An 18,155-nucleotide genomic window follows, 5' to 3' on the forward strand; every position below is an offset into this window, starting at 1 on the left:
TGCTCGAAGGGGGAGAATCCTTTGCATTCATTTCTGTCCTCCCTTTCCTCTTTTACGGGAAAGAAAGCACCCTAAAGTCCCCCAAAATCAGGGTGCATCATCCCTGACCAGCCATGTCTGCAGCCCTAGGCCAGATGTCTCTGCCCCCCTTGCTGTTGTCCCCATTCCCCTCTCAGCTCATCCACACTGTCATCCCTGGGAACACCCCAAAGCCCCTCACTGCAGCCCCCCAGCCCCGGGGGTCTAAAGGGGACCCTCCCTAAAGGCAGAGGGGAGTGATGCTGTAACAGAGGGATGTCCTTGGTGGGGTACAGTCCCTGTCCTGAGCAACTTACACTTAAATGCAGGAAAAACAACTCGTAGGTGAATGGGGGAAACTGAGGCAGCAGGAGGGGCAAGATTTGGGCACTGTCCCAAAGCAGAGCTGGACACCAAGCACACAGAGGGGTAAAGCTCCTCCTTCTCCATCTGGTCTCCAAGGACACATCCATGTCATAGGACCAGGATCACCAGGCATCCATAATGAATCCCAAGAAGGATGTGCTTTAGGGGAAACAGAAGGAACTCTACAAGCAAATGCCTACCCAAGAGCTTTTTCCCTATCTGACTTCAGCCCTGAAGCTCCAGAATTTATGGCTCTTCCCAGACAGATAAATCAGCCAAGGAGAAGCCTGTGTCCTCTGTTCCCAGCACCTGTAAATGTTTATTTACCATGGCTTGTGGCTTCCAGGAAGAAAATAACATATGCCAGGAGAAAGCCTGGGATTCAAACCAAGAAATCTGGTGGCTGCAGGGTATTTATTTAGAAAATAAAGTAGGATCTGACATGAAGGATGAGGCAGGTGTGAGACCTTGGGAGAACAGACAGAGAGTCAGTTTAGGGGTAATTAATATTTAGTGCTGCCATCACCAAAGGCATCAATGTGATGTTCAGAAGTGCTGCCACATCCCAAAACAGTTCACAGAGGCCTTCAGCTGGTGTTTATTCCTCCTCATCTTCTCCAGGTCGGCTGTGCCACCATGGATGAGGGCCACCTCCTCCCAGGGAGCAGCAGCTGAAGAATTAGGTGGGCACAACTGAGACAAAACTGGGGAGGAGGCAAGCTAAAAACAGACTTTGAGCTGACCAGAAGTGCCATCTAAAAGCTTGTGGCTTCCCCCTTTCCCCCAGACCCTTTCTGTCGTGGCCCCTTTTGTCTGGGAGGAATCTTCATCCATATTCAATTTTGGAGTCAAGGAATGATGCTGGGAGCAGCGGGAGGGAACTGGGAGCACTGGGGGGAGTCAAAGAGTGATACTGGGAGCAGAGAGAGGGAACTGTGAGATCTAAGAGAGAACTGGGAATACAGGGGAGAGCCAAGGAGTGATACTGGAAGCAGTGGGAGGGAACTGGGAGTACTGAGAGGAGACAAGGAATGATACTGGGAGCAGTGGGAGGGAACTGTGAGCCGTGGGGGGAGTCAAGGAGTGATACTGGGAGGGAAGTGGGAGCACTGGGCAGAGTCACCTCTCACCTGGGGCAGCCCCAGGTGTGAACAATGAGGGTGATAAGGGGGTGGGGCAGCCCCAGGTGTGGCCAGTGAGGATGAGGATTGCCCCTTGATTCTGGTGCCAGTTGAGGGTTTCAAATGGAAATGGCCTATGGAAGTTTCTTCTCAGGGGGATGTTGTGCCCCCTACTTTCACAGGCAGCCTTTCAGAATCTGCTGCCTCTAGAAAACAGTCCTATAAAAAAAATGACAGTTCTGGGCATCACATCTCCCATACAGCCTTAAACTGCACAACACTCATTGATATTATGCTTTGTTTTTCCAGCTGCATGCACCCTTTGCATTTTTCCTCTTGCTGAGCCCAGCTCCATAACCTCAATCTGAAAACAAACCGGGAGAAAACAGTTAATTGGCTTCACAGTCACCTCGAAGGATATCAATACCATGTGCCCTGGGGCTACAAGCTTTCCTTTCAAACTGTAGGTACCCTCACGTTCTTTCACTCTTGCAGGGATCCTGTACCTAAACTGTGTCAAGTGTAGATATTAGTCACAAAAGGTGCCTGCTCAGCAAGCTGTTACTGTCTCCACATTTAACTTGCCTCCTTTGACAAAAAGGAACAGAAAGTCAGCTCTGGCCTTTGCTTTTGCAGCTTATAAACTGCACGACAGGCACGGGTCTGTGTGCCCAGCTCTGTGTCCCCTCACACACCTTCTGCCTCACAGTTACAAAACTAAAACCGTTCAGCAGCTGGTCCCCAAGAAAAGGTCCTAGAAGAAAAAGCCAGTGCTGGGATTCACTCCTCTTTTGAAGCCTAGAAACTGCAGGGGCAGCAAGGAGACGATTCGCCTTCCTCCCCACGTGTAATGCAGGATCACGTTCTTTCAGTCTCGAGGAGCCGGTATCCAAAATTCAGCCCCTACGCTAACTAATGGTCTCAGCACAAAAAGCGCTTGGCTTTCACCGCTCATCAAACCACCACGCGATGGCGGTGTGGACTTGTAAAAAGTCAGTGTCCCAGGGCTAAACCAGCTAAACTAACCAAGTTCAAAACCTCGCTGCCCTCAAATAAACCGTGTCGGGACTGAAAGGTTTGGCTGACCTTCCACGTGCAAACTCTTATTTGTGCAGCGCTCGAGGGGCAACACGAGCTCCTTCCCAAGTAGGCACTAGTAAATTTTTTCCCCCTCTCTCAGAATCCAGCTACTGAATTGAGAACATCCGGCAGAAACAGAGCTCACAAAAGTGCCAGGCGAGAAAGCTGTTGCTGGCTCCATCTTCAGCCGCACCCGCTGAACTGCAGCGCACACCCCGGGATCTGCTCCTTCGGCTCTCTGTACCATCGTAATCCTTCAGTCTCACAGAGTCGGGATCTAAAACTGAACCGCACCACTAGCTGCTCAGACACTAAATGGACTAGGACAAAAAGCTCAACAGCTTGGCTTTTACATTCCCACTCTAGAGGTTCAGCAGCTGTAAGTGATAGCACTGTATATTAGGAAAAGCACTTCAACTCACTAGGACACTCTCTAAACTGCCCAGTGTGAGAATCCAAAAGTGATTTCCCTGCCAAAGAGAGGAATGAAGGCCCTATCTCAGCAGAAATGTGATCCCCAACCTCCAAAACAGAAAATATCCAAGGATTGTTCCTATACAGAAATGCCAGAACCCTGGGCATTAACTCCCCAAGGCATCTGCCCACCCACACTGGGGAGAGCTGCTTACCTTGCCCATGGTAAGCAGACTGCCAAACATTGCAGAAGACCACCTGACAAACTGAAGATGTTGGGAGGTTGCTCCCACACCAAAGGTGCCAGATAGAAAAACTGTTGCTGTCCCTTTCATTCCCTGGGCACCCAATTCTTTGCAGCACAAGCCCCAGGACTATGTGTTTTTATGAAGAGCACTGTGATCCCTTTGCAGAAGGTTAACTCCAGAATTTGGATCCCCACTCGATCGTTGCAATCGTCGGGGGATTGATCCCACACAAAATATCCCAGGACAGAAAGCTGCTCCTGGCTGCTGCAGCCTCTGACCTGCACCTGAAGCACTGGGATTACCTGCCTTCCTCCCCAAGTAAAAGCACTGGGACACACTTTCAGGAGTCCAGACCCAAAAGTCGGATACCATCTCCAATATTGCCAACATCCAAGAATTGCTCCTACACAAAGGGGGCCAGGAGAGAACTGTCTTGCTGCTGTTTAGCTCCCCACAGTACCACAAACAGTGGGACTACATCCTTTGCTTCCCAAGGAAAGACACTCTAGTGATTCACTTCCTGAACCCCACCCTAGAAATTTGGAGCCAATCCTCAAAAACTGTATACACCTTGGATTTTCTACACCAGAGGTACCAGAACAGAAAGCTGGGGCTGGTCTTTATGTCCCCTGGGTACCCTGTCCTCTGCACCTGAAACACTGGGCCTAGCTGTTTTCCTTTCTACACCTCCCTTGCATTACCTTACATACCACCTCTACTTAACTGCCCCTTTCTTGCCTGGCCTTTATTTGCTTTACCTGCCCTTGTTTGACTTCCATTGCCTTGCCTACCCCTCCCCTGCCTTGCCTAACTCTTCCTGGCCATCCTCTGGCTTGCCTTGCCTCTCTCTGCCCATCTCTCCCTTCCTTGCATTGCCTTCCATACCCATCCTCTGCCTTGACTTGCCTACCCCTCCCTGTTCTTGCCTGGCCTATTTTCCAGGTGTTACTGTTAAGCAGGGAAAGTGTGGGGGGTAGTGCTCTTGGCTTGGTCAGAATAAATATTAATGTCCAAAAAAGTCATGAGAATGTCTATGGGGCTTGGACATAGGGTTTAGGGGAACAGGGAGGGGTTTTCTGGGGCTGGAAGTAGGTGTGTGTGGGGGGGTAGGCTGTGTTTTAAGGGAACAGAGGTGGATTTCAGCAGGACTGGGGATGGTTTATGTTGGGCTGGAACTTGGGAGGTGGGGATGGATATTGTGGGGTTCGGAGGGGTTTTGGGAGACTAGGGAGAGATTTTGGGGGGCTTGGATGGGTTTGAGGGACAAGGGATTGGCTTTGGAGGACTGGAAAATGGTTTTGGGGGCTGCATATGGGTCATGGGGGACTTGGATGGGTTTCAGAGGACCAGGGAAAGGGTTTAGGAGGCTGGAAGTGGGTTTTCAGGGGGCTGGGATGGGTTGGGGGGGGGGCTTGGATCCATTTTGGGGGGACCAGGGATGTGGTTTTGGGTTTGTGGATGGATTTTGAGAAAGCAGGGCTGGATTCGGGGTGTCCAGTGCTGGGTTTCAGGGGGCTCCTCCACCCAGGCTGCTTCTGCTGTGACATCATCAACAGAAGGTGCTGCCATGGTGGTGCTGGAACCCAACGGTGTTGTGAGACCAGGTTGGGACAGTTGAGTGTCCCCAGTCCCCGCTGGGCACTGAACGGTAGGATCCTGAGCCCCTGGCGAGGAGCTGACCCACCATGGTGACACTGGTGGTAGGTGCTGAGTGCTACGACCTGGTGGCCACGGTCGGGAAGGGGACCTTTGGGCAGGTGACCCAGGGCCAGCGCAGGAGCACTGGGGAGATGGTGGCCATCAAGATCCTGAGGAACCATGATTACAATGGCCAAACGATGAGGAACGAGCTGAGGCTGCTGCAGGCCTTGCGGGAGGGGGACGCGGAAGAGTCGCACGTCGTCCGTTTCCTCGAGTCCTTCAGCGACACGGTCTGGACCTACCTGGTCTTCGAGCTGCTGCAGCAAAACCTCTTTGACTTCCAAAAGCAGAACAACTTCTCACCGCTGCCCGTCCGGCACATCCGCACCATCACGGCCCAGGTGCTGGCGGCGCTGGTCAAGCTGAAGGAGCTCTCCATCATCCACGCTGACCTCAAGCCAGAGAACATCATGCTGGTGGACCACTCCCGCTACCCGTTCCGCGTCAAGCTCATTGACTTCGGCTCGGCTATCCTCCTCCCCGAGGCCTACCGTGTCCAGAAGCCCTACATCCAAACCCGCTTCTACCGGGCACCGGAGATCTTGCTGGGCTTGCCCTTCTGTGAGAAGGTGGATGTCTGGTCTTTGGGCTGCGTGATGGCCGAGCTTCACTTGGGTTGGCCGCTCTACCCCGGCAACAACGAGTACGACCAGGTGCGCTACATCTGCTCCACCTTGGGACTGCCCCGGGCCGAGCTGCTCTGCGCTGCCCAGAAGACACAGTCCTTCTTCCGACAGGTCCCATGTTCTGTCGGTACCTGGCAGCTCAAACCACCGGGGAAGATGATGGCAAAGCCAATGGAGAGGAGGGTGCATGTCTTTTCCTCGCTGGATCAGTTAGCGGCAGTGAACCTCTGCCTGGTGTCTGATCCTGACCAGGAGGAGCTGGCCAAGCGCTGTGACCTGTATGCGATGGTGGAGCTGGTCAAGAGGATGCTCACCTGGGACTCGCGCGAGCGGATCTCACCCAGCGCTGCCCTCCACCATCCCTTTATCTCCATGCAGGAGGTGAAGTCCCGCTTTGAGGCCACCCACTACTACCAGCTCATCCAGGAGGACCTGAGGGCATCCCGCAAGGATTGTAGCAGAGTCCAGATCTTCCCCAGCATGGAGAAAGGTGCCTTCATCCCCACTGGCCAGGGTGGCTTCCAGAAGGCCATTGCCCAGACGGGTGGGCTCAGCCTGGCAAGAACCAGCAGCAAGAACCAGCACGACATCTGCCAAGCCCCCATCCCCACGCACTACAGCAGCCAGTGCCACCAGCATCACTGGTGTCCCAAGACGGAGCCCACCAGCGGTCACTTGACTGTGCTGGGGTGTCCCAGCATGGGGTGGCACGGCCACTGCAACGGCCCAGTCGTCGGTGGCATCGCGGAGCAGAACCTGCGTGAAAGACGGTACAGCTCATCCCGTGCCAAGGTACAGGCACAGGGAGGGGGCTCCTGGGCACAGGCACTCTGGGACAATGGGTGCTTGGGATCCCTTGGGTGCTTGAGGTGCCTGGTGCCCCACGTCCCCTGGTGCTGCACGTCACGGGTGTTCAGGGTCCCTAGTGCCCAAGGTCCCCACAGAGGAGGAGGTAACACTCACCCCCTTCCCATGCTTTGCCCCCCCTGCAGAGAGCTCTGGTGATGCGGCGTGACCCCTGGAAGCCTTCAGGGATGTGGAGAACAGGCTCCGGGATGACAACACAGTGTCCGGCACGCTTCTCCTGCCACAGAGCTGGTGGCATCCTCGGCACCACTGAGCCCCCAAGGCCACCCTGGCACACACCCCGGCAGCCCAGAGCTTGCAGGAGATCTTCCTCCTTCTCATCCCCAGGCAACCCGGCCACCAAAACCCAGCATCTTGCTGGTGGAGATCCCGGCCAGGGCTGCACCAGGACACACTGTGCCGGATGCTCCCGGCTCTGTTTCTCCCACTGATCCCCTAATAAATGGTTTTGGCAAAACCCGAGCATTTCAGCTGATTATTTGCAGGGGAGGTTTTGGCAGGGCCCAGAAGTGACCCCAGGATTCCAGGCACCTCAGCACAGGGGGGATGGTCAGTGTCCTGGTCCCACTGGCCACTCTGTGGCTGGTACAAGCCAGATGCCATTGGCCTCCTTACCCATCTGGGCACACCTGAGCTCATGTTCAGCTGGCATGTGCCCAAGTGGGCAGGGAGAGGAGTGGGCAGGGCTCCCCGGCTGGACCAGCACCACGGGCTGCAGACAGAGCACGGTCCTGGGGGTCAGTGCTCTGCTCTGAAGACCCCAAGCCGCCCCTATGGGATGGGGACTGGACACCCCCGGACACTCCAGACACCCTGGACATCCCGGACACCCTGGACATTCCGAGCATCCTGGACATCCTGGACAGCCTGGACATCCCGGGACACCCTGGACACGGCCCGGACACCGTCCAGACACCTTGGACAGCCATGGACACCCCGGACACTGCTCGGACATCCCGGGCATCCTGGACACCCTGGACGCGGCCTGGACACCGTCCAGACACCTTGGACAGCCATGGACACCCTGGACACTGCTCGGGCATCCCGGACATCCCAGACATCCCGGACACGCTGGACACCACCCGGACACCGTCCAGACATCTCGGACAGCCCTGGACACCCCGGACACTGCCCGGGCATCCCGGACACCCTAAGCATCCCAGGCATCCCGGACATCCCGGATACGGCCCCGGCCCCTCCCGCTCCCCGCCCACCCCGTCCCGCCCCCGTGTCCGTCGATTCCGCTTCCACCGCCTGTTCCCCTTCCTGCGGAGGCGGCCGCGATGTCGGCGCTGGCGGCGAACCCCAACAACCCGGTGGTTTTCTTCGATGTCACCATCGGCGGGCAGGTGGGGGGACTGCGGGGGCGGGCGGGGGTGTCGGGAGGCGGGTGGGTGCCGGGGGGCCCCGGAGGCTCACCTGGCCCCTGTGTTCCCCCAGGAGGTCGGCCGCATGAAGATCGAGCTGTTTGCCGACGTTGTACCCAAAACGGCGGAGAACTTCAGGTAAGCCCCCCCGGGCCGGGGCTGCGAAGGCTTTTGGGTGCAGGAATGTTTTTTTTTGGTGGCGGAGTGATTACCTGCCCTCCCTTCCCAACCCGATACACCTGAGATGCTGTGCGGTGTCCTGGTCCCCCAGGGGAGCCCATCTGACCGCAAGGGGAAGGACTCCAGTCCCCCCTTCCTCTGTGGAGCCTCTGATGTGCCCGGTGCACGTAGAACAGGCAGTGCCTTGTGCCATGGTGGAGCTCTCCCGGCCACCCAGTTCTCCTGCAGTCAACTAAGGGATGCACCGTTTGGAATCCCATTTCCATCAGAGAGATGGACGTACCCTGTTCTCTGTCAAGCACGGTGCCTGCCCCACATTCACCATCTCTTACAACCTCGGTGTTAAATCTCTGACCTCCTCACCAGAGAGGGCACAGAATATGTTTTGAAAAGGCAGTGGAGAGGAGCAGTCAGTTCCTAATTTACTGGGAAATTTTCCTAATCAGGGATGCCTGATGCAGTAAGGAAGGTCCTGTGTGCCAGTCGGTGCAGCCCTCAGCGCCCTCAGAGTTCACATGTGCCTCACACTCTGCTCTCTTCTTTTGTTTTCCAGGCAGTTTTGTACAGGTGAATTCAGGTAAGTGGGTTCTGGTGTCCTTTTAAGTGGCCCACTGGAGAAACAGGGCTGGGTGAGGTGGAAGAGGGGCTCACCTGGAAGTTTTGCCTGTTGTACCAGTACAAAACGAAAGAGTTACAGAAATCTGCTCTTGAGGAAATTGTGAGGGGCTCTGTGAGTCACGGAGGTGGCAGGTTTTCCCTTTTGGATGTGACTTTTCGTGCCCAGGTGGCTCTAAAAAGCCCTATCTGCAAACCCCCCCTGCTCGTGCTGCACACTGCAGTGGGATCCTGTGAAGATGATGGTGTGGGTGTTGCAGGGTACCAAGTAATTTCTTGTGCAGAGCCCATTTGAGGCTTCCTTTTTGCCTCCAACAGCAGCAGCTGAGAGGCTGCAGCTCTTGATTGTATTTCAAGGCAGCTGCTAATGTATGGGGCAACCTTTGGGACTCTGAATTCTTGTGGGGGTTTTGTGTTGGGATATCCAGTAAGTTGAAAGGATTTTCCTTTTTACTTCCTTACAGGAAAGATGGTGTCCCTATAGGTTATAAAGGAAGCACTTTCCACAGGTAATTCACCTACTTTTTAGGCACTAAATAGCATCCTGAGCCAGATGGGGTTTTGGGACCTGCCTCAAGGCATTAGTGGGTCATGGCTAGTGTCATCCTCCTGTGGCTTTGGGGGATCTGGGGGTGCTGCCAGGTGTGTGTGCTGGGGTCACTGGGAGGAGTCCCCTGTTCCTGGTGTGCTGCATCAGAGATCATTGCCTGGCATCTGTCACCTAATCACTGTCCCTGGTCAAACAGCAATGGGTCCCAAATGACCTGATATCAGCCACTGATTTGTTGCAGATTTTGGGCTGCAGCACTCACAGACTGTTAACTTCTGTTGCACAGCAAGGCAGAGCTCCTTTTTACCTTACACTGAGCTTTCTGAGGCCTTTGTCTGCTGAGAACTAAGTGCTGTTTTACTTCTTTAGGGTAATAAAGGACTTCATGATCCAAGGAGGTGACTTCGTAAATGTATGTACTCCTGCATCCCTTTTGTCCTTTTCCTACATGGTATAACATGCAGCTGTTTCCAAGGGTCCGTGCTGATTTATGGGATCTCTTCCTTTTTTGGGATGTGCAGTAGTAACTGGAGGTGTCCTCACAGCATTGCTGCCACCTTACTGCAACAGGCAATAATGTACTTGAAAAGAAATCTGGAGCCTTGGGTGAACATACCTTCTTCTTCCCAAAATATTTCCTCTCTGCAGTAGCCTGGCAATAGTGCTGGAGGCTTTTAAAACTTGCAGAGGTTTTTTTTTTTACCGTTTTCCTTCCCTCTTCTGTTGTCCTCTCCCAAACAACAAAGCCTTGGATTTTTATTAGCTTTGTAGAGAGACCCTAAGTACAGAACCAGGTTCCTACTACAAGAGGTCTTTTGAATCAAAACTAACTTTTTGTTACTGAATTGTCTCGAAATAGAAGAGGGTTTGTGCCCACAGTGGTGGTTGTGTCTGGCTTGGGTATAAGCAGGGGGAAGGCTAAAGTGCCACAGGATCTCTTCGCTGTCCTGGGACCCAGTAAAATTACTTCATTTCTGGAAGTGTTTCAAAATATGAGGGGACTGATAAAGACTTTTTTAATATAAAACCTGGTTGTATGAAAGTCCCTGAGAGAACTGACCGCACAGTGGGTGGCTCAGCCTCACCAGACTCTGAGGTAGTTGCTAATTGTGACACTGCTCAGACGTCCCAGTGGGCTTTATTACTTCCCCTGCAGCTCAACAAGCTTTACAGACTGCTCCAGTATTTGGTATTTATACAGTATGTTTATTACAAAGCCATTTGGGGAGCAAGCACAGTCACACTGACCCCTGAGACATGGTGTGAGCTCCTGTCTCAGAGCCAACAGTTCAAGCAAGCCACAAAGAACAGGAGGAAAAGAAGCAAGAGCTGGGCAGGCAGAGCAAAAGATGTGGTGCTGCACGTGGTGTATTACTGGCATTTTTTGTTAACTATTAAGTTTGGCCTAGTAAAGATCAGATGTGTCAAGGAGAAAGGCAAGGAAGGGAGAGGGGTTGCAGCAAGGCAGAAGAAATGGGGCTGAAGCGACACAGAAAGAGAAAATCAACAGAGAAATGGAATTAACTGTCAGAATAGTAAATTTAAGTGATCATGGCAGAGATACCTGTTTGCATTGCTTCTACAGCTTTCCCTGGAGCACTCCTCACTGCAGCATTTTTAAGGCCATTCTGTTGAAGGGTCCCTGCTCAGTCCTTTGGCATCACACAGGAGTGTTCTGAACTTGTGGGGCTGTCAGAACTTACAACCTGCAGCAGTCACAGCCCACGCTGCTTTCATTTACAAGTGTCTTGAGATCTGAGTGCTTGGGCTTGTAGTTAAGTACAAGATGTTTGGACTTGGTGGAAAGTACAGCAAAAACTAGAAAATCTCTGTTTTAGAAACTGCAGAACAGGGAGGTTGCTTCCCTGTTTCCAATAAAGTCACAGAAAATAAGGTGAAATACATAAACCCACCTTGAGCTGACTTTTTCCATGCAACTACTTCTGCATTCCTTGGCATACCAGCCTATACTTCTGTGTCCCCTCCCTTTTCCCTGTGAAGTCCAAGTGGGTCTGTACCAAGCAATCTGTAGCCTCCACCTCACTCTGGGAGGCTTGGACTTAATGCTTACCACCCCCATGGGCTTTTGCCAACGATGAACTGTGTAGTTAGAAACCAGTTGCTGTTCCTGTTCAGAAATGAGACACTGACTGTGTTCACTGCTGGTGTATATAAATGGCAGTACAGCATCCACTTTGGGCTGAGTTTGACCCCTTCCTCTTGCTTGGGGTTTTTAAATTTAATTTTTAAATCGAATTGTTCTGCAGCAGTTGCTACAGAACAAATACTGTGGCTGACTGGGCACTTCTCTCGTGCAGGGAGATGGCACTGGAGTAGCCAGTATATACAGGGGTCCTTTTGCAGATGAAAACTTCAAGCTGAAACACTCTGCTCCTGGCCTGCTCTCTATGGTGAGTGTGAAATAATGACATTACAGACTGAAAAGCTTTTGGTACTTTCTCTGTGCCTTTTTCCTAAGTGTATACATTATTTGCTGAACAGCAGAAATCTCCACCATTGGGTACGAGGTCTGGAAGACCTGCTTTGTAACTACTAGTCAGAAGGCTACTCATGGGTTAATATCTTGAGTAACTCAGTAATCCTGATCCTGCATCATCCTTTCTTTGTTGCCTGTTGGAGCTCTGGGACAGGCTTGGCTTGATCAGCTTTCAGAAGAGCTTGATTCTTACAGTTTTCTTACAGTGGTGAGTGGTGGTGTTTTCTTCTTCCCTGACACTGTTATCAAACACTGACCTGGCAAGGATGAAACAGAGATATTTGGGAGTTCCAAAGCCACAGCAGTGTTACTATGGTATCTTTCATAACAGACCTTCCTGTTCAACAGAGTAAAGAAACTGCAGCCATTGCACGTTGTCTGGTAGGAACAATACCCTAACTTTTGAAAGAGGAAGCAAATGGAGCCAGTCCTTCAGTGTTCCTATCCACAACTGCTTCTTCTCCAGCTCTTTCAGCTGCTGTGAGCTTAGAAATGCTTTGGGCATTCATCATTTGGATTAGTTATTCACCCAGTTCAAAACATGGCCCAAAAAGTGGTGTCATGGCACAGCTAAGCAGCCAGTGTGCTGTGGTGTGGGAGAAGGAATCCACTCCAGTATTGCCAGCTCTGTGTTAAAGTGGCCTGGCTCTGAAGTTGTTTTGCTGGATCAAACCATGGATGCCAGGAACCATGGATCCCAGCTGGATTCTTCTGAAGCTGGCTGGCAATAACTAAAGAGCCAAAGTGAGCCTGTCCTCTGCAGTCCTGCAGCTGCAAAACTTGCCCAGTTCACTTGTCAGCACAGAAATATGCTTTGGTAGCTCCTGGTTGTCAGTACTGCAAGTGGACTTCAGTGTTGCAGAGATGTTTTCTTAACAGAGTGCAAGTGCTCTGGGCGTTGCACTCAGGTGTGAACTGAATTTCACATCTGCATTCCACTTTTCCTGGGAGCCCTGTGCCAATACCACCATTACCTTTCTCATCCTGATCATTGGAACAGACACCTTTTTTTTTATTTTTATTCTGAGGAAACCTCCCAAATAGCAGAAATCAGCTGCTTTTTTTTTTTTTTTTTTTTCCCTGGTTCCTGGCTTTCAGTTTTCCTCAGGACAATACTGCAGCCAATAAGCACTTGTCATCAAAAAGTCCAGCCTTTTTTCAGGAGTGTGCTCTAGAGCCTGGACTTCAGCACAGGCTTGTGCTGAATATGCCTTTGTAGAAATATAATAAGAAGTTTCTGACGTGGCTCTTGCACACACTGGCATGACCAGATGTGTGTCTTGCTTCCTTTGGTTTGTGTAGCAGAAAGCTAAAAATAAGCTGGTCTGGAGCAACAGCTCGCTCTTACATGAGATGTGTCTGCCTTCAGTTTTGACCAGTCTGAAATTGTAAATTTGTTGTGTTTTGTCATTCTCAACCCCCAGGCAAACAGTGGCCCGAGTACCAACGGCTGCCAGTTCTTCATCACGTGTTCCAAGTGTGACTGGTTGGATGGGAAGCACGTTGTGTTTGGTGAGTACCTGCAGCAGAGTTCTGGAGTGCCAGCTCACATCACAGCATCCCTGTGGGGCAGCTGTTAAAATTAACTATATAGAGGATCATGGAATCTCCTCAGCTGGGAGGGACCCACAAGGATCATTGTGTCCCGCTTCTGGGCCTGCACAGGACACCCCAACCATTTCACTCTGTCCCTGAGAGCGTTGTCCAAACACTCCTTGAGCTCTGGCAGCCCCGGGGCCATGACCACTGCCCTGGGGAGTCTGTTCAGTGCCCAGCCACACTGAGTATGAACTGCTCATTCTTCCCTTCTTGCTTGTGCTAGTGCTTGCTTGTGCAGCCTGATACTGTGATGGATCACTGTTGAAATGAATCATTTTTTTTCCCAGGTTAGCTTTAATCCAGATCAGTTCTGTGATTGTGTTGCTACACAAATCCTTGTGCCAGTGCAGGCAGCTCAGATCAGTCAAGGGATCCCTTTCTTTTCCACTGTCAGAGAGGACTGAGCTTTCAGCAGAGTTTTTGGACAGTAATTCTGTGAAACCACATCTGCTATCTTGCATTTACTGCTGCTTGAGCTATAGGAATCATAGAATCATAGGAATTCCAGGCCAGCCTTAAGCTGATGTCCTACTTACTGCTCCCCCTAATTCTTAAGTACCACTGATGTTGCTCATTGCCAGGTTTGCATCATTACAAGGGTTGTGTTGCTAGAGAGGTGGTTTGTGCTGGATGGCAGCACAGCTGGTGGCAGTAGGTCTCAAACCTCAGAGTTCCACACAGACCACCCCTGCCATGGGAAAAGGCACCTAATCTGTGCTGAGTGTGGAAAATGTTCGAAGAGGGATTGTTTCCTTTATCAGTTTAGAGTAACAGACTCTGAAGTGCCCAATAGCTGCACACTGCACAAGGCTTTTCAGGAAGGACAGAAATGCATGTGTCTGTGATGGGTGGGGGGAGCCAAGGTAAAAACTGTCCATATTGAAGTGGATAAATTTTCTCATTCTAGGTAAAATTGTCGATGGGCTGTTGGTCATGAGAAAAATTGAAGTAAGTTTGAACTTGCCTGTTTCTCCGTGAATTGGAAGGTGATGTACAGGATTAACAAGAGTTGTCCTGTTCTTTCCCGCTGTCTGTTTACAGGATACCAGGGAATACCAGTGTTGATAACTGGTATTATCAGTTGTCATCACTGTAACGTAGCAGGAAATCTGGTGAAGCACAGGCTGTATGGGTTGGCTTTGGAAATGCTGGTGTCTCGTGGCTCCGATAGCCTCTGAGCGGAAACCGCGTTCTCGGGGCTTTATTTGCTTTGCGTTTGTTCAGGAAGCTGAATTAAAAAGTTGTTCCATCAGCAGCTCAGACGAGAGTGTGGAACGTCTCACTTCTGTGCCATTGCCCGGGATTATTCAGTGGATGCAAAAACCATCGGTTCTGCTGATCCGTGATCAGCATGTTTAATAAGAAAAATTAAACTAATCTCCTGATGGGCTTCCAGGAGCTGAAGATAAACTCGCTCGGGGTGGTGATTGCTGCCAGGGTCGTGTGTGGTGGTGTCACGGCAGGATAATGAGTAGATTTAACGAACAGCAGTGAGCTCTTTGAGGCACTGACTCCATGGCACACACGTGGGATAATGTGCATGAGAGCCTCTAATCCAAAAAGTGGGGCAAGCACAGAGCTGTTGGGTGTTGGAAGGAGCTGTGCAGCATGGAATAGCCTGTGTGCTGCTGGCCCTTTTGGCCAGAAGGACTGCTGGAGGGTTGTGGTGAGCCTGCTTTGGGCATCTCTGTAGTGAGAGCAAAGTAAAGGAAATTTGAGACTCAAGGAAGAGCAGCTGAGTCCAGCATATTGAGTGGTTCAGAAGGAAGGTGGCTATGTCACTGTCCCTTCCTTTTCTGTATGAATACGAGTTTGTTTTGCTTGTGGCAGCTGTTTTTAGTTACTGTGAAAGATTTAAGCCAGAGCAGCCTCAAGTGACATGATGCCTGCTGCATTTCATGAGGGGCTCTCCAGTTTTTGCTCTGTTCCTTCCCTCCCATTCAGAAGACCAGCCTCTGGTCTGTGTCCCAAACCTCTGCACACAGAGAGAATTCACCAGCTTATGGCTGGGCCCGTTGCCAAAATACATAACGGTGCTTCTTTGTTCCTCAGAATTCCCTGTTTCCCGTGTTACACAAACATCTCTTAGCCAGTCTTCCAGGACATGTCACTGGCTGGGTTTGCTGTGCTTTTGTAAGGTTTAATGTTCTGTATTTGTTTGTCCCCAGAACGTGCCCACGGGTCCCAATAACAAACCCAAGCTGCCAGTTGTGATCTCTCAGTGCGGGGAAATGTGAAGAGCAATGCAAGAGCAACCTGGTAAGTCTCAGTCTTCCCAGGGACAGTGCCATGAACCCTGGGCTGCTCTGCTCCTTTGCAAACACCAGAGGCAGCACAGCAGAGAGAAGATTTTGCAGCTGCAGGTCGGGGGGGGGGAAGGTGGGGTTGTGGGAGCTCTTCCTTGGATGGAGTTAGACTGCCTTGAGGCCTCAGCTTTAGAAAGTGAATGAAAGGCAACTGCAGCAGGAATCCAGCTGGCATTAGCTGGGCTGGCATTACCCAGGCAGTCTGGGGGGGAGGAGGCCTCACTTTGACCTGCAGGTTGGAGAACTCTCCCAACTACTGCAAGAAGCAGAGCATCCATGGGTGGGGCGGGCAGGGATCAAGGAAAGGAGAGGAGAAAGGGAGGACCTGCCTCCTTGCTCAGTACAGCTGTAGGACCCCTGCCACTGAAGGACCAAGGAATTATCATCTTACACAGTCTTACCTTAACTTGAAAAAAATACCACTGTCCTCATCTGAAGGGAGATGTTTCCACTATTTACTATTATTCAGGCTTCTTTTTGATTAAACCAATAGGCTCAGGCTAACATACAGAATTCCGTTTCCATTTGTCTGCTCACTTTACTGTAAAAAACGCAGGTATTTAAACAAATCTCTCTAGATTTCAGTGTGTCAGGCTGCAGCTTGTCAAAAATCTGTATTAGCCTTGTCGTTGCTCATTTTCTCCAAATTTCAGCAGGCAGGCAGGCTCTGACAAAATCAAATCCCCACAATTTTTGATCCTCCATTAAATGATTTCCAAAGACAGCTGGAATTGCCCACGAGGGCACATCCCTGCTTGCATAAATAAAGTCTTAGAGATCTGCAGCACTTCAGAATCTTGGGAGCTCCTGCTATTTGATGAAGTGACAACAGGGAATGTAATCATTCTTCCATTCCCCTGGTACTTCTGGTGGCATTTACAGGCTTTTGAAGATAAGGACAGCCTTGCTAATGGGCTTTTTTGCAGATGGGCAGAGCTGTGCTGATGGGTTGGGTCCCCTTTAGGGTTGTCCTCAGGCCCAGACTTGTTGATCATTTCAGTTTGGAGTACAGGATCTCTGGCCAACATCCACCTTGAGCCTGGAAGCTTTTCATTCCTAGGTACAAGGCTGGTGCCACCTTGTGCATTTCCCAGCCAGGTCTTAGGAGCAGCTTTGCTGCACCCTGATGTCTGAGCTGCCTGGGGACAGGAATGGCTTTTGCCTTGCCTGATGTCAGACAGCCACATCAGCTACTTGTCAAGATCCCTGAAAATCAGCTGGGGGACAAACAGGTTTTAAGGGTTTTAAGTTCAGAGGTAGATGCAGTTGCCTGGCAGGCAGACCAGGAGGACTCCTGAGTTCTCTGGCTGATGAAAGCTGCTGTGTGTAGCAACTGGCACTCACTTAAAATCTCCATGTGGCCCCTGGTGTCACTGCACAGGCCTGCTGTCCTAGGATGGGTTGGGAATGGCTGTCCAGCATTTCGGACCTGTTTTCTTCTTCCTTTCAGTGTTCCTTCACCAGTGGTTAGACCTGTGCTGGCTCTGTGCAATTCCAACTCTGCCTGGCTCCCACACTGCCCACAGGCCAGACCCACGCTCTTGATGTTCTCCTGAAATGATTTGATAATGGGCATCTTATATTTTTATTTTGTTCTTTTACATTTTGAAATGTAAATAAAGAATTTTTTTTTTTTAAACATGTGTGCAGTGAACATCAGTTAACATATATGGGAATGAATTCTTCTCCAGGTGAGAAGGGCTGTAGCCTCTTCAGCAACATTCATTATCCCTGGCTTGCTCAGTTGGGAACATTTACTGCGTTATTGAGGGAGAGAAGGGGTGAAAGGAGCTTGACAGAGCTGTGCTGCACCAGGTAACTAAGGCTGCCTGGCTGGCAGAAAGGTTCATGGCATCTTGGGAATCTCCAGAACCTTTTTGTTCAGTAAAGCTGCACAGCTTTACTGAGGCACACAGAATTGATATGGCACAGATTCCATTACTGTGAGTGAGTGCTGGGCTCTGAGGTGAGTTCTGATGTAAACAAGTGTTTGTCAGCCATCCCCAGGACGTGGTGGCACCAGGCCATCGGGCTGTTCCACACCACGGGGTGTTGGAGGAGTTCACCCAGGTCCTACAAGGGTGTTAGAGCAGAGCTGTAGGCTGGGAAACAGAGGATGTTGTGGGAGTGAAATTGGGGCTGCTTGTCCTGTGTGGTGCAGAGAGCCTTAGGCTGTAGGTTGGTGGAAAAACTGCCTTTCTTCACCCAGAATGGGGCTGGCAACTTGCCCACCTGCAGCACCGGGCTCCAGCAGGAGCTTCTCATCCAGCTGTTTAAAGGTAAAGGAGTTAGGGGAGAGTCTGTTCTGTCACATGCAGGTGCTTCATCCCATTCTGAGAGGTCCCATCCCTCCCTGGGCAGCAGGTGTGGGGTGCACTTTGTGCCTGAGCTGGGTGAGCCCGCTGGTGACGTGCCAGAGGAAGGTCCCACAGGCTTGGCTGTGCTCTTTTCTCTCCTGGCTCTTTGAAGTGCTGGCAGCAGGCTCTGGCTCTCAGGACTCCCGTGTCCTCGTTCCTGGGATTGCATAGCTGCTGAGGACACACTTCTCTGCAGCCCGAGGCGTCTCACCTTGCACCTGCAGAACATCAAGCGATAAAAGA

At 51.3% G+C, this 18,155-nt stretch overlaps 2 protein-coding genes and 1 long non-coding RNA gene across 4 annotated transcripts; 2 read left to right on the top strand and 1 right to left on the bottom strand.

Moving 5' to 3' along the window:
- Positions 1-1,811: 1,811 nt before the first annotated feature.
- Positions 1,812-4,762, bottom strand: LOC113954173. Its single transcript, XR_003530129.1, has 2 exons — positions 3,215-4,762; positions 1,812-1,869 (listed from the first exon to the last, which is right to left on the bottom strand). It is a non-coding gene; the product is annotated as an uncharacterized LOC113954173 (long non-coding RNA).
- A 51-nt stretch (positions 4,763-4,813) lies between these two features.
- HIPK4 (homeodomain interacting protein kinase 4) lies at positions 4,814-6,892 on the top strand. 2 transcript variants are annotated; one of them, XM_027658172.1, is made up of 2 exons: positions 4,814-6,366; positions 6,567-6,892. In XM_027658172.1, the coding sequence occupies exons 1-2, from the start codon at positions 4,933-4,935 to the stop codon at positions 6,870-6,872; spliced, it is 1,740 nt and encodes a 579-aa protein (XP_027513973.1). In that variant the 5' UTR covers positions 4,814-4,932; the 3' UTR covers positions 6,873-6,892. The 2 variants fall into 2 exon arrangements, with proteins under 2 accessions (XP_027513973.1, XP_027513974.1); XM_027658173.1 differs by having other exon boundaries at positions 4,814-6,344; positions 6,567-6,699.
- A 775-nt stretch (positions 6,893-7,667) lies between these two features.
- On the top strand, positions 7,668-17,194 carry PPIH (peptidylprolyl isomerase H). The gene is made up of 10 exons (XM_027658174.1): positions 7,668-7,790; positions 7,882-7,946; positions 8,542-8,565; positions 9,068-9,112; positions 9,523-9,565; positions 11,472-11,564; positions 13,075-13,162; positions 14,157-14,197; positions 15,418-15,508; positions 17,006-17,194. The coding sequence occupies exons 1-9, from the start codon at positions 7,725-7,727 to the stop codon at positions 15,484-15,486; spliced, it is 534 nt and encodes a 177-aa protein (XP_027513975.1). The 5' UTR covers positions 7,668-7,724; the 3' UTR covers positions 15,487-15,508; positions 17,006-17,194.
- Positions 17,195-18,155: the final 961 nt, after the last annotated feature.

Source organism: Corapipo altera, unplaced genomic scaffold (genome assembly GCF_003945725.1).
Source record: "Corapipo altera isolate COAL_440 unplaced genomic scaffold, ASM394572v1 301, whole genome shotgun sequence".
Classification (NCBI taxonomy): Eukaryota; Metazoa; Chordata; class Aves; order Passeriformes; family Pipridae; genus Corapipo; species Corapipo altera.

Excerpts from the sequence above, each read along its gene's own strand:
- PPIH (XM_027658174.1), top strand. The coding sequence starts at position 7,725 with ATGTCGGCGCTGGCGGCGAACCCCAACAACCCGGTGGTTTTCTTCGAT. Across the intron at positions 11,565-13,074 it reads CTCCTGGCCTGCTCTCTATG|GCAAACAGTGGCCCGAGTAC; the intron begins GTGAGTGTGAAA and ends CTCAACCCCCAG. Across the intron at positions 14,198-15,417 it reads TGGTCATGAGAAAAATTGAA|AACGTGCCCACGGGTCCCAA; the intron begins GTAAGTTTGAAC and ends GTTTGTCCCCAG.
- HIPK4 (XM_027658172.1), top strand. The coding sequence starts at position 4,933 with ATGGTGACACTGGTGGTAGGTGCTGAGTGCTACGACCTGGTGGCCACG. Across the intron at positions 6,367-6,566 it reads ACAGCTCATCCCGTGCCAAG|AGAGCTCTGGTGATGCGGCG; the intron begins GTACAGGCACAG and ends CCCCCCCTGCAG.